Raw genomic sequence first — 14,774 nt, forward strand, 5'->3', positions numbered from 1 at the left:
TGAATTTTTGATTTAATTGGAATTACCCAGATTGGCACCTCACGATAATTATAATAATCCTAAAATTTTTCATTTAATTGTACAACTAACAAAACATATCAATTTTTCATTAATGAAGGTTATAATAATGCTGCGGAATATCAATCATCTCCGACTTTGAAATGGTCATTGAAGCGACAATTCTTAAAGGGAAGTATAAGGATGAGGACGTTTTAATTCCGCGCATTCCAATGATACCAACCGATTTGCCTTTTGAATTCAAACGTGTGCAGTTTCCGGTTCGCTTTGCGTTTGCAATGGCTGTAAGCAAAGCGCAAGGACATTCATTGAATCTGGAATTTCCATGTTTCTCGCATGGTCAGTTATATGTTGCATGTTCACGAGTGGGAAAAAGCTCTGCATTGTATGTATTTGCTGCAGACGGCAAAACCAAAAATGTCGTTTATTTTTATTTCGCACTTCAATAATTAATCTGTATAATTTTCGAGAATAATGATATTCATTGTTTCTGTAAGTAATTAAAACTAGGAGTAAGTATAGGTCCATTCTGTATTATTAATTTTTCAAATATCACATCCCGACAAGTATGTAACAGCAAAACATAGAAACAAGTTTATTGCTGCAAAAGTAAAGAGTTGAAATTAATGGATCCAGCTATTGTAGTAAGGAAGATATAATGCTTCAAAATAATTTTCCTAAATCTATCAAAAACAACATTAAAGTTTCCCAAAACACACTATTCCGAATAATCCGGAAATCATCACCCAGAGTAATCCATTGCCTTGAATGCCATTTCTCTGAATTTGTAATTTAGCATTATTTATAGCATGAGCTGTTCTCCCATATAAATACTCTTACATCAAACTTAGCAAGTTATAACTCACGATCAAAAGAAGGAAATAAATATTTAATTGTTCATTATTCCTTCTTTTAATCATGTGCAGTTCTTTCATATTTGTACTGTTCTACAAAACTGAACAATACAACATTAAAGAAAAAAATAACATAAAAAGGTTTTCAAAATAATGTTATTTGGAACAATTTTAAAGGATCAGGAAACCGTACTTCTTAAAAGTTAAGAAGGAAATAAACTTCAAAACAAAAACTGAAACAATTTTGAAAAAAAATGTCAACTAATTATTTGAACCAATCATCATTATTCGAGGCAATACGAATTTTGCTGGGTCAGCTAGTACAGAATATATTTCTAGTAAACTTGAACTCAGTAGAGGTTTTAAATCCCATTCAAAATCATTAGTCCATCATTTTGTTTACCTGCCTTTCGAACCAGTGCGTACTTTGGTCGCCTGCGTACTCTCTTGCGGTAAGTAAGTATTCCTTAATAATATACCTCCAGAAATCTACCCATGTTTCTCTTACAACTACGCGAGGTAGTTCTATAGGAGTATTGCTGGTAATTCACCACAGGGGACAAAAAGACGAATGGTCAAAAGGTCAAATTAACAACAGGTCGAATGGACAAAATTTTGAATGGACAAAAAGTCGGTTGATCGAAAGGTCGATCGACAGTTGGTTTATGGCACAATAGATCGAATGGATAAAAGGCCGAATGATGGGAAGGGGGACAAAAGGTTGAACGGAACAAACAGCAAATGATTCAAAGAAGGGAAAAGAACGAATGGTGATATATTTTGCTGTAAAGCCCACTTGGTCAGAGGGCAATACTCGACTTTTATTTGACAGTGTTGGACGCAAACTGACAGGTAGATCACTTCCGGTTGTGATATTTGAAGAACTAGAATTTATTTGGTTGTTGACATAGAGGTTTATTACACACAGACTGCCTGGTCATGGCTGATTAGAAACTTAATGGGCAAAGTGACCGGAGTTGCTGTAGAATTCTGGGGTAGAATAGCCATAGTCGAAGGTGCGGGCATCTAGAATTGGGTTGACAGCGTGTTTGTAGGCAGACAATGGCGTGGCGTAGGACAGCTCAGGAGCATAATTTCTTGTGTAAGATAACGCAGGGGCAGCATAGCCGTGAGAATGGGCGTATCCGTATGATGGGGCAGAGTAGGCAACGGATGGTGGGTGAGTTTGGGTAATGGAACTGAAGCTCACAGCTGGAGCAGCAGCATAGTGGGCCAATACTGGGGAAACGTATGATTCGGGATAAATGGATTCAATGGCTCCAGCACTGACATAAGCCAGGGTTGCGAACAGTACGGCAAGCTAGAACGATGACAAAAAAATTACATTTGGATCTTAAAACACTGGAAAAACCTACCTTGAAGACCATTTTCAACAGCGCTAAGAATTTACTCTTCCAATTGTACTTGAGAACTGTAAAAAGGGTATTGATACGATTATAGAAAATCAAATCTATATTTATACAACTTCAGTTTGAAAGCAAACAATCGAAGATGCTAGCGGAAGAAATCTACTACGGCTACTTTGGCATATATCTTCCAACGCATCGCTTCCTCGCTGATAAATGGAATTCATTTTTTATAGCTTTGCTTTCCGTTGAATTGACTCAACCTATGTGACAATTTGCACAAGGCTGCAGCAAAAATTGACACCTAATTGCTATTGACATAAATAAATAAAATCAATTTCATTTGCGATAAGGCATGTTGCCGATTACTTGGTTGAATTAACTTTACTCTTGTTAGGTTGAGGTTGTCATTGCCAAATTGAATTAGTCCAGTTCATCTAGAATTATTTCCATTAATCATCCAAACCGTAATAGCTTATCATATGGTTTCTTCGTAAAACCACGCAATGAGCGAAAATAAATCAATTAATGCAATGTTGCATCTATGTGATGGTCAATGGTAACAGGTAACAATATATGAAACTGAACCGGTGAATCCAAATCTGAAGGTCGTTCCAACGAAAATATGAAGCTGATTGTATTTATCGCTTCTTCGGGCCGTTCCTTTTGATCGATTGTCCAGTCGTTAGGACTGGTCAAACATTTCACTATAAATATTTTGTCAAAACCCCAAAGCTGTATCATTGTTTCAGTCAAAGTCTTCCAGTGACAACCTCAACAAGTATAATCAAAATGTTCAAGGTAGGTGATCCGAATTTTTTCCAGTTCAATTGCATTTATTAAGTTTCAATTTCTCCGCAGCTCGTAGTGCTCATCGCATCCTTGGCTTATGCCAGCGCCGGATACGCCGGAGTGGAGCAATCCGTATCGTACGCCGGCCCAGCGGCTGCCCACTACTCGTCTGCTCCAGCCGTGAGCTACAGCACCTTGACTCGTCATCATTCGCCTTCTTTAGCCTATGCCGCTCCAGCTCATCATGGATACGCCCACGCTGCTCCCGTCCTGGCTGCCCCCAGTCACGCATACACCACCGCTCAACTCACCAACACCTACGCCGCTCCAGCTCTCTCCTATGGACACAGCTACGACAACTACGGATATTCTGCTTATGCTGCCCCACTGGCTGCCAAGACCATCGCCGTAGGCCAGCCCCAGCTCTACCACCAAAACACCTATGCCACTCAAGCCGTTGCTGCTCCAGTCCTGGCTAGCCGTGGCTACAACTATGCTCCAGTTTCTCTTGGTTACAACAACCATCACGGCCATTACGCTTACTGATGCTACCCAAGTCAATTTGTTAAACTACTAGGTGCACCTGTTGATATGACCAGTTGAATTGAATTACACGTTAGATCCAAAATACCCAACCTTGGGATGTTTCTCTTTTTATCCAAATTCCACACCAACAACCGCGTGGTGCTCCGGCACACTCTTTGTGCCATGTGCTTTTTCTACTTCGTTAATTTCGGGTGCAAGATCGTGACCGATGTGCCTTTTGCCACCACCATGATTGGTACAACGGGAATTATTGTTTACGTCAAAGCTCATTCATCAACTTCTCTGGCTCTGAGATTTACACAGGCCGCATAGAGGTCAAAGAGAAATGATTAAGAAGACACTAAATTGTTCACATTTGTCATTGTTTATATGCATTAGACAACCAGTTACTTATGGCTTTTCAGGAGCTTCATGGTTTTATTACCAGTCATGAAGCTTGGTCCATTTGGAATCTGGACGCATGCAATCGTCTATATCTTAGGATTTGCGTGACGTAGAAGAATTGGTATTGCATCAAATTTAAGGGATTTATTTTTTGGTTCCATTCACTCTGTCTTTTGGACATTTTCAACATTTTGAAGGACAGCCGAGAAACAGCGGTTGGTGGACGGAACCATGAACCGCATATATGGAGGGTTTACTGTAAATTCAACACTTGCCCTTATTACCAGTAATCCTATATGTAGAGATTCGCGGAAGCGGCCATTTTGAGCCAATCGAGCAGCGAGAACTGTCAAGCTGTGAGCCAAACGAGCATTCTGATTTGGAAATATTTAGAGGATTTCTCATTGAGCTAAAAAGTATTGTAATCGGGGGAAAATAAATACAAATTAAATGCAAAAATGTATTATGGCAGTAAAATGTGTATGACATATGAGAGTTTTATGCATAATTAACAATTATATAATACGTTGTGAATGGATATATTTTATACATTTTTAGTTCGTATAATATTGCTGATTGCATCTGCAACAGGATAGTCCCAAAAATTCAAAAAGTGTGATAAAATGCACGATTCTGTCCTTGTCTCTGGATCACTTATTGCTTCCTTATTATAAGAAATGAGTGCACTGAAGACAACAAGATGATTAGAAAAACATTCGCACTTTTATCGCCCTTTTTAATAAGCGAAAACGGGTTTATTTGTCCAGTTTGGTGTGAAGTTCGCAATTAAACTGTGCGCAATATTTCTGTTTTTTTTCATAAATATATCGTAATTAATTTAGCAAAATACAATTGCTTGTGCTCGAAGTGGTACTGTAAGAGTGTGACGGGAGGCACCGAGTCTTTTGTATGGAGAAGGCTTTCTTTTCAGTCTAGATGGTATCCGAACTAGGGAGGGCTCTGAGGAGTAACCTCCGGTTCGGACCAAGCGACTACCCAAGTTGGCTCTCGGTAAAAAAATTGGTTTATTCACAAAAGTCATTCTTTTATATATGGTTTTACAATGATTCTTAATCTATGGTTTGCATATGGGTGAGCGAGACGACTGGAGTACCGACAGGCAACAAGGTTCTTGACTGCTGCATCAGAATTTTGGTGGACTGTTGGAATTATTGAGCTATGTAATTTGATGCCACTCGATCGAGGGCTCTTCGTTACGGCCACACACGGGGTAAAAAGGAGAGAAGGAAAAGAAATGCTTATCTGTGTATGGTGTTGCCTTTGACACATATGATTGCAATTGAATAATTTCCTATTTCGTGTGCTATGCATTTTTAAGACGGTTGGCCTCTATGATTGTTTATTTTTATGTTTGGTGTGGATTGATATGAATTAACAGTGGTTCTCAAATTAAATTACTACAAGTGGCATTACATTTTAACTAGATACCACCAAATAATTATCATTATAACATACACCACACGAACGCATAGAATCCACTACGGAAAAATCCGACGGCAGTCCGACATTTTTTTGCCAAGTTCAGTGTTTTCTGGAAACCGGTAAAAACTCACATTGTTACACTTCGTTGCAGTTCCACGACCGCGGTTAGGGAAAAACATGGCATAAATAGTTTACCAGTTCACTGAGAATGCAAACCAACTCATTCCGTAGACAACGATAAAGTCACGCACAAAGCTGAAACATTTTGCTCCGCGGCAAGTGTTGGCAGCTTTTGTAAACAAAACATATCACGTTGCCAAATCGTCTGATAATATTTCCGCAAATCTCTGTATATAGGATTGCTAGTAAACACTTGCAAATAGCAGATGTCGCCACACGACGTAAACAAAGGGATTGTCCTTCACCATCGCAACGGTATTTCTCTATGGAAAATAAACTTTTTCTTTCATCATGTGTGGATGCCAAACAATAGACAAGCATGCCATATGAAAAGAGCTAATTTATGATTTTCGTGTTGAAGTGAAATAAATCCGTACAAATTGAATCAAATTTCAGCTTCCTATATCATCGTAAGGCAATAAAAATACTTTGGTTTATACAGTTATTTTTTGCTCTTGAATTTGATTAGTTGCAGTTGAAGGCTTGTCCTGCGCCCGTAAAATAAAAAAAAATGTTTATACTTTCCCGTGTTTCTCTTACGGGGTAAGTAAAGTAAACTGCTGAAATTGAAAATTAGTCAAATTGCATGATATAGTACATATTTAGCTTCAATGCATTTAAGGCCTTCGAAAGACGTACAAAGTTCACCGCTGTATTCTTTTAAGCAAGTTCCTCAAATTGTACATTTTTCAGCACTAGCTGCGTATACAGTAAAGTCTGTTCCAGTTAGTATGTGGCCGCTTCATTTTAATTACTGTAGGGTCTCTAGTTTTTTTTTTATCTCGTTAATTTATTTGTAAGGCTCAATTGCGTTAGCTTTACGGAGCCGATAATTCATTGTTATTTGTTTGCAATAAAATTCACTTAATTCTATGTGTAGTAGGAGTTGGGTCAAATACTCGTGGCTTACCCGAGGTTATAGGGGTATATTGTAGGTATATTGTAGTATAGGAAAAGGGGTGGAGCTTTGGGGCAGGGTTTCGTTGTCTTAGAAACTATTGACAGCGTTTTGATCCAGAAGGATTGTTTATTTAGTAGTGAAAATTTCATCAGGATTCATATACTTGTTCAAATGTTATTGAAGATGGAACGTGACAGAGGTGAAAAAATTCTGCACACTCTCATTTTGATTGACGATGAAACTTACGTAAAAATGAAATTTGGACAAATCACGTTTTTGTACTTTATTTTCCAAATAGCGTTTTTGTACTTTATTTTCCCTTGGAGAAATGACCTATTTTGTGCGGCTAAATTCTAAATGGAACAGACTTTTTCTCTCCACTCTGACTCTCCTTAATCTGACATCACGGTCCCTTATAGAGCTTTTTTACAATGGTAACATTGATTTGTATGGACTTGAAAGTCAGATTATAAATTTTTTTGGATTAGCGGGGGATACTGTAATAAGCACGCTCTTACTCGTTTCAAAACCATTTTTGTTTTGTTCCTCATCGACGATAATAGCAATAGCATCGAAATCACCGATAGTATCCTCGTTCAATTCTTATTTGTTTCGATTAATTCGATGACAATCACATATTTCGTTTTACAAATCATATGTTGAAACTTTTGATTCTATTCTGCTCAAAGACATACGAGACTACAAAAAAAAAGTTTCATAAACGGATTATAAATTGTGCATACGACTGAAAATCAAAACGACATTTCTCGCTAGCATCACTGGACTTCCCTTAGCTCAGTTGGTAAAGGCGCAGCTACAAAGCAAGACCATGCTGGAGGTGGCTGGGTTCAATTTCCCGGTCCGGTCTAGGAATTTTTCGGGTAGGAAAATTTCTCGACTTCCCATCGATTGGACTTGCCACACAACTATACCAATGCAAAAATGGTACAAGCATCGAAAGCTCTCAATTAATAACTGTGGAAGTGCATCTAGAACACTAAGTTGAGAGCACGCAATAAGCTAATATTAGATATGCAATAAGCTTGAAATGCGAAGAAGAAGAAGAATATCACTGGACTTCCTACGCCACTAATGTTAATTTTGACGTCGGACGCGCGTTCCTGTTTGGTGGGCGCGCGACAGTGAGATGAATTTTAAGCTTGGATTTTATTTATTGTACATCATTTCCGCATTCGCTCCATTCAGATAACCCTTCTGAGACTTGTGAGTTTGACAGAACCACCAGCACCAAAGTATCTGGGTACACTGGCAATATACTGGAGTTGTTAAGTTGCCCCCGGGTTGCGGCATTAGGAGCAGGGTTACCAAAACTACAGATAAATCTGTATTTCTACAGATTTTTCAGAGTTTTTAAAACCAAGATTCTGTATGAACAGATTATAGGTTTCTAGGATTTTAACAGATTACACAGACTTTTTAAAATATGATCAAACATTTAATAAATTAAACTTGAGATGTTTAATAACACAATATTATTTTCACTTCAGTGTTATTTTATCATCACAAACTTTTATATCTATGCATGCTTTTTTGCGGAATGAAAACTGTCAGAGGTATTTTTTTTTGCCAATATACGATACATATATTTTTATCTATTTTTTGTCTCTGTCAGAAAAAATGCTCAAATGCTTTTCAAATGACATTTTTTAAAGATTCAATTAATAAATTGTCAACACAGACATCATCACAGATTTTCTGGACAAAAACAAAGATGAAAAGATATTTTTGAACAAAAACACAAATTTCCTTTTGGCAACCCTGATTAGAAGCCACTACTTCTCGCAATCTGCCCACTATTTGGTGCTTTTTCCAGTTCGCCAGCAGTTTCGGCAAATACGTGCTCCATCTCTAACGTATTCACAGCGATCACACGGCGGTATCAGCTCGACATTGGCATCAAAAACTGACAACATATTTGGGCCCCCAGCTCCAGCAACAATCGATCCTACTTCACCTCAGGCTTCTCACCATTCTCTTTAGTCCCATGGAACACCCCTTGCGTCCAAGCCAGCCACTGTTGGCATCGTCTTGAACCATCATCGTCCTCCGCCATCGGTAATCCTATCATCCTCGTCGTGGTCTTCCTCACCATGTTAATTTGTTAAACCATAGCCCACTTAGTATTGCGCATTTACATTTTGCACCAAATTAGACTCCTGTGCAAAAAATAATTGCACAGTAATATGTTCGCACAGGCCAGAAAATTTAAAAACCGACTTATTTGAAAGCAGTAAGACCTTCATAACATTACTAGCAAGCTAAACTATTGAATTAAAGATTTAGAAAGCATTAAGAAGCTCCATATTTAACTTTTATGACCAGTGCGAAAATTTTACTGTGTATTTATTTTTAGCGCAGGAGTCTCATCAGGTGTGAAATCCGCAATAATGGAACAAACTCTTTTGCTCAGCGCTCCTAGTGGATGTTTTCGGAAGCTTTTGCCATATATTTGTTGACAACAACAATAACAATAACAGTATAATTTTTCAGTTCAGAAACAGTCACCATGCAAGAGGAGCGTAGAACAAAATCGTGCAGTCACCTGGCAAATCCATCGTGGTCCGCGTCCAAGCTGGCTAAAGTGTTGAATTTTCCTAGAAACACCATATGGCGCTGCTCAAAACGTACAGGGAAACCTTGACGACGAACCGGAAGCCTCAAAGTAAACGCCGGAGTGGAACTGCCAACCGTCAGCTCCATGGAAAGGTCGTGAGGTCCATCAGAAGCAACCCAGGTATGTCCGATCGCGATTTGAGTAAAAAGTATGATGCCACCCGTAGTACAGTGCAGCGAAGGCTTACAGGCATACCGCGTCAGTGGGCAACGAAATCGATCACTCAAGCAGAGTACCATAGCTAGAACCCGTGCTCGAAAGCTGTATGACAGCCTGCTGGTCAAGTCCGGTGGGTACATACTTATGGATGATGAAACCTATGTATAGGCCAACTTCCAGGATCAAAATTTTACAAGGTGAAGGCTCGAGGAGGCGTCCTCGGCAGATTTAAATTTGTTTTTGTGGATAAATTCGCACGCAGATAAATTTGGCTGGGAATTTGAAGCTGCGGCCAGACGGCAAAGGTTTTCGTCACTAAGTAAATGATGAACTTGGAGGTTTACAAAACCAAATGTCTCCAGTAGCGAATTCTACGCTTCATCCATACACATGATGGTCACACGACATTTTGGCCGGATCTCTCGAGTTGTCACTATAACCGGGAGGTACAACAACAAATTTTCGTATTGTTTCTTAAAATATATGGAATAGTATACACTTGAGTGAAAACCGTTTTCAAATCCGAAATAGACCCAAATGATGTTGTTACATTACTATGTGGGCCATGCTTCAGAGGTATTGCAAATTATTCGAATACTTTACCCAATCTTATATTTAAAATGTAATTAACAACAGAATTTAAAAATTAAGCGGATGAATAATCTAGAATTTATTAAAACTACAGTCAGGAATGCTTATTGCTGGATTTCTTATTGCCGGTATCCCTTATTGCCGGGCTATCCGCGAAAAAGGATACCCACAGATTATGGGATTTTCACTAATAAGGGCTGTGGTGGATTATCTCATTTGTTTCAATATATAGAGCTATACTGTCTTCGACAAAGTAGTTGTACTAGGATAGACCATCAAGCCTGTGTCATTGAATTTAGGTTTAATTGGGAACTACGCCGCTAGAGGCGCTTCACTTTTATGTTACTTATAACGGGCGCTATAATATCCCTGATAATATATTAAGGAACTTCATGTGCACACTAGCGCTGCGTAGTGAGAGAGTTCTTAAATAATATGACCACCATCCCAAAGGACTTGGTCACCTGAACAGCTTTGCTGAAGACAGCAACTTTCTATATGGCCAGGTTCTTGAGATACTTTTTATATAGGAACTTCACATGCAGACCATCGTTGCGTATTGAGAGAGTTCTGAACTAATATGAACACCATACAAAAGGACATGATCACCTGAACAACTTTGCTAAAGACAGTAGCCTTCTATATGGCCAGGATCACGAAATATTCTATGTTGGACCTAAGATTCATGTATCATAGCGCCCGTCATAAGTAACATAAAAGTGAAGTGCCTCTAGCGGCGTAGTTCCCATTTAAACCTGAATCCAATGACACAGGCTTGTTGGTTTATCCCAGTACAACAACTTTGTTGAAGACAGTATAGCTCTATATATTGAAACAAATGAGATAATCCACCACAGCCCCTATGAGTGAAAATCCCATAAGCTGAGGGTATCCTTATTCGCGGTTCCTTATTCACGCCCCCGTTACCCCGGCAATAAGGATTCCTGACTATCTAAAATCTATCAAATTTCCACAAAGTTCTAAAACTTAAAAATAATCGAAACCCAGAATCTTAACAAATCTACTAAGTTAAGACAAGATCTAGCGAGATATATAATAACTAATAGTTCATTTATTCTAGACATTGATTCAGGAGACGATAAGAATTACAAATAAAGTAAAATATCTCCGTTCTAGTTGTGCATGATGCTGCAAAACAAACTTTTGGCGAATGCGTAATATTAATCTACTATGATACCAAGCAACACCGATATTTGGTAGTCAATATATCATCTCACCCAACCAGCCGGTTCCTTCAAACTGGAAAATATTGGCCTATCGTCAAACGGAAATTGAAAGCAACTGGAAACATTGCAAATGAAAAGTGACAAATATGTTGAAAATGTGCAAAAGACAGAGTGAATGAAACCCAAAATATCAATCCCTTAAATTTGATGCAATACCAATTCTTCTACGTCACACAGACACGTCCAGATTCTAAATGGACCAAGATTTATGACTGGACTGGTAATAGAATCATCAAGCTCCTGAAAAGCCACAAGTAACTGGTTGTCTAATGCATATAAACAATGACAAATGTGAACCATTTAGTGTTTTCTTAATCATTTATCTTTGACCTCTATGCGGCCTGTGTAAATCTCAGAGCCAGAGTAGTTGATTAATGAGCTTTGACGTAAACAATAATTCCCGTTGTACCAATCATGGTGGATGCAAAAGGCTCATCGGTCACGATCTTCCACCCGAAATTAACGAAGTAGAAAAAGCACATCGCACAAAAAGTGTGCCGGAGCACCACGCGGTTGTTGGTGTGGAATTTGGATATAAAGAGAAACATCCCAAGGTTGGGTATTTTGGATCTAACGTGTAATTCAATTCAACTGGTCATATCAACAGGTGCACCTAGTAGTTTAACAAATTGACTTGGGTGGCATCAGTAAGCGTAATGGCCGTGATGGTTGTTGTAACCAAGAGAAACTGGAGCATAGTTGTAGCCACGGCTAGCCAGGACTGGAGCAGCAACGGCTTGAGTGGCATAGGTGTTTTGGTGGTAGAGCTGGGGCTGGGCTAAGGCGATGGTCTTGGCAGCCAGTGGGGCAGCATAAGCAGAATATCCGTAGTTGTCGTAGCTGTGTCCATAGGAGAGAGCTGGAGCGGCGTAGGTGTTGGTGAGTTGAGCGGTGGTGTATGCGTGACTGGGGGCAGCCAGGACGGGAGCAGCGTGGGCGTATCCATGATGAGCTGGAGCGGCATACGCCAAAGAAGGCGAATGATGGCGAGTCAAGGTGCTGTAGCTCACGGCTGGAGCAGACGAGTAGTGGGCAGCCGCTGGGCCGGCGTACGATACGGATTGCTCCACTCCGGCGTATCCGGCGCTGGCATAAGCCAAGGATGCGATGAGCACTACGAGCTGCGGAGAAATTGAAACTTAATAAATGCAATTGAACTGGAAAAAATTCGGATCACCTACCTTGAACATTTTGATTATACTTGTTGAGGTTGTCACTGGAAGACTTTGACTGAAACAATGATACAGCTTTGGGGTTTTGACAAAATATTTATAGTGAAATGTTTGACCAGTCCTAACGACTGGACAATCGATCAAAAGGAACGGCCCGAAGAAGCGATAAATACAATCAGCTTCATATTTTCGTTGGAACGACCTTCAGATTTGGATTCACCGGTTCAGTTTCATATATTGTTACCTGTTACCATTGACCATCACATAGATGCAACATTGCATTAATTAACTCCTTTTCGCTCGTTGCTTGGTTTTACAATGAAACCATATGATGTGCTATTACGGTTTGGATGATTTTGGAAATAATTCTAGATGAACTGGACTAATTAAATTTGGCAGTGCCAACCTCAACCTAACAAGAGTAAAGTTAATTCAACCAAGCTATCGGCAACATGCCTCATCAAAATTGGAATTGTTTTTTTTTTTTATGTAGATAGCAATTAGGTGTCAAATTTTTCTGCAGCCTTGTGCAAATTGTCACATAGGTTAAGTCAAGTCAACGGAAAGCAAAGCCATAAAAATTGAATTCCATTTATCAGCGAGAAGGATATTTACCAAATTAGCCGTAGTAGATTTCTTCCGCTAGCTTCTTCAATTGTTTGCTTTCACATTGAAGTTGTATAAATATAGATTTAATTTTCTATAATCGTATCAATACCCTTTTTGCAGTTCTCAAGTACAATTGGAAGAGTAAATTCTTAGCGCTGTTGAAAATGGTCTTCAAGGTAGGTTTTTCCAGTATTTCAAGATCCAAATGTAATTTTTTTTTCATCGTTCTAGCTTGCCGTACTGTTCGCAACCCTGGCTTATGTCAGTGCTGGAGCCATTGAATCCATTTATCCCGGATCATACGTTTCCCCAGTAGTGGCCCACTATGCTGCTGCTCCAGCTGTGAGCTTCAGTTCCATTACCCAAACTCACCCACCATCCGTTGCCTACTCAGCCCCATCATACGGATACGCCCATTCTCACGGCTATGCTGCCCCTGCTTTATCTTACACAAGAAATTATGCTCCTGAGCTGTCCTACGCCACGTCATTGTCCGCCTACAAACACGCTGTCAACCCAATTATAGATGCCCGCACCTTCGACTATGGCTATTCTACCCCAGAATTCTACAGCAACTACGGTCACTTTGCCCATTAAGTTTCTAATCAGCCATGACCAGGCAGTCTGTGTGTAATAAACCTCTATGTCAACAACCAAATAAATTCTAATTCTACAAATATCACATCCGGAAGTGACCTGCCGGTCAGTTTGCGTCCAACACTGTCAAATAAAAATTAAAGATTTACAAAGTAGCTCACCTTCGTCACCCTCCACTAGAAACATGTGGACACGGCGGTCAGACATCTCCGAGTCACGACACATTGTAAACGGAAGTAATTCGGCACTCATTTCGAGACACGCCACGCGCGCACTTCTCGCACCGGCATTCGATTAATCTCAATGCCAGGCAAACATCTCACCATCTAGATTAGCCAGATTACGCTGCTGTTGCTTCCACCGCTGCTGCCGCCACTACTCGAGTACAGCTCTAAATCCAATTTGCTGGGAGATCTTGAGACGGTCCATGGTCCTAATCAAATTGTGATCAATTTTACGAGCTCCGAGGTGGTACTCACTTCACATGAACACAGATGTATATAGTTGCCGCCTGGGGCAACGGATGTTTTGCTATGGACACGAGCGACAGATGGCCAGATGGTCTGGGCGAGAAGGGAGGAGCAAAAAGCCCTGCAGCAGGTTTTTCGCGCGGGCATAAAAATTGCCACAATTGGCTCTCGAGTTGATTTGTGTAAAATTGTGCTAATGAGTCCGGTTTTCTATGGCGGCCTTCATGCCGGATTCACCATTCGATCGATCTCTCGATGGATGGCGGGCATGATGAGTGCGCGAATTAGCTGCGAAAGGACATGACTGCCTACTACTTCAGAGCAACAGGTTGCAGGTCGTTTGGGGATGTAAATTTATGACCCGTGCCGGTTCAATGAGCAAATCGCTTCGATGCAGGCTGAGATAGTGGTCGTCATTAGTGACGACTGTCCAATGGATCCTGGGAAATGTCTCGGTCTGATCAAGGGGGGTGCTTGTGTTCTTTTTAAGGTGACACTTTGTATGTAAAATGAGACTGGACGGATTCTCCGTTGGCATTTAGAAAATTGATTAATGGGTTGTACCTTATGCAAATGTGTTGTTTGAATGGTTGAATTATGACTCTCATTCGTCCAATCTGGCTTGTGACCATTAATTAGTGATATATTAAACTAACTTAGTCAAATAAATTATATCGGTTGAATTTGTTTCGCAACCTTTATTGGTATTATATCAATCGTGCCAACCTACCATTGAAAGAATTTCATAGGAATTGTGCTTTTTCATCGAAAAAAGTAGAACATTTCCTGTAAACATAGTGTTATACAAC

The 14,774-nt window shown here is 39.8% G+C and overlaps 3 protein-coding genes across 3 annotated transcripts in view; 2 read left to right on the plus strand and 1 right to left on the minus strand.

Moving 5' to 3' along the window:
- The window catches only part of LOC135704494 (cuticle protein 12.5-like), a 41,453-nt gene extending 29,146 nt beyond the window's left edge, over positions 1 to 12,307 (minus strand). Inside the window, exons 1-2 of the mRNA XM_065225980.1 lie at positions 12,299 to 12,307; positions 11,807 to 12,238 (exon numbers count right to left, since the gene is read on the minus strand). Of these exons, the coding sequence (XP_065082052.1) occupies positions 11,807 to 12,238; positions 12,299 to 12,307 (441 nt within the window). The remainder of the gene's footprint in view (positions 1 to 11,806; positions 12,239 to 12,298) is intronic.
- Positions 3,032 to 3,577, plus strand: LOC135704497 (cuticle protein 16.5-like). Its single transcript, XM_065225982.1, has 2 exons — positions 3,032 to 3,040; positions 3,101 to 3,577. The coding sequence occupies exons 1-2, from the start codon at positions 3,032 to 3,034 to the stop codon at positions 3,575 to 3,577; spliced, it is 486 nt and encodes a 161-aa protein (XP_065082054.1).
- A 755-nt stretch (positions 12,308 to 13,062) lies between the features above and the next one.
- LOC135704505 (cuticle protein 16.5-like) lies at positions 13,063 to 13,495 on the plus strand. The gene is made up of 2 exons (XM_065225986.1): positions 13,063 to 13,074; positions 13,130 to 13,495. Exons 1-2 carry the CDS (start codon positions 13,063 to 13,065, stop codon positions 13,493 to 13,495), a joined length of 378 nt encoding a protein of 125 aa, XP_065082058.1.
- Positions 13,496 to 14,774: the final 1,279 nt, after the last annotated feature.

Source organism: Ochlerotatus camptorhynchus, unplaced genomic scaffold (genome assembly GCF_037179485.1).
Source record: "Ochlerotatus camptorhynchus isolate MF236.1 unplaced genomic scaffold, CSIRO-AGI_Acam_v1.1 ptg000242l, whole genome shotgun sequence".
Taxonomy (NCBI): domain Eukaryota; kingdom Metazoa; phylum Arthropoda; class Insecta; order Diptera; family Culicidae; genus Ochlerotatus; species Ochlerotatus camptorhynchus.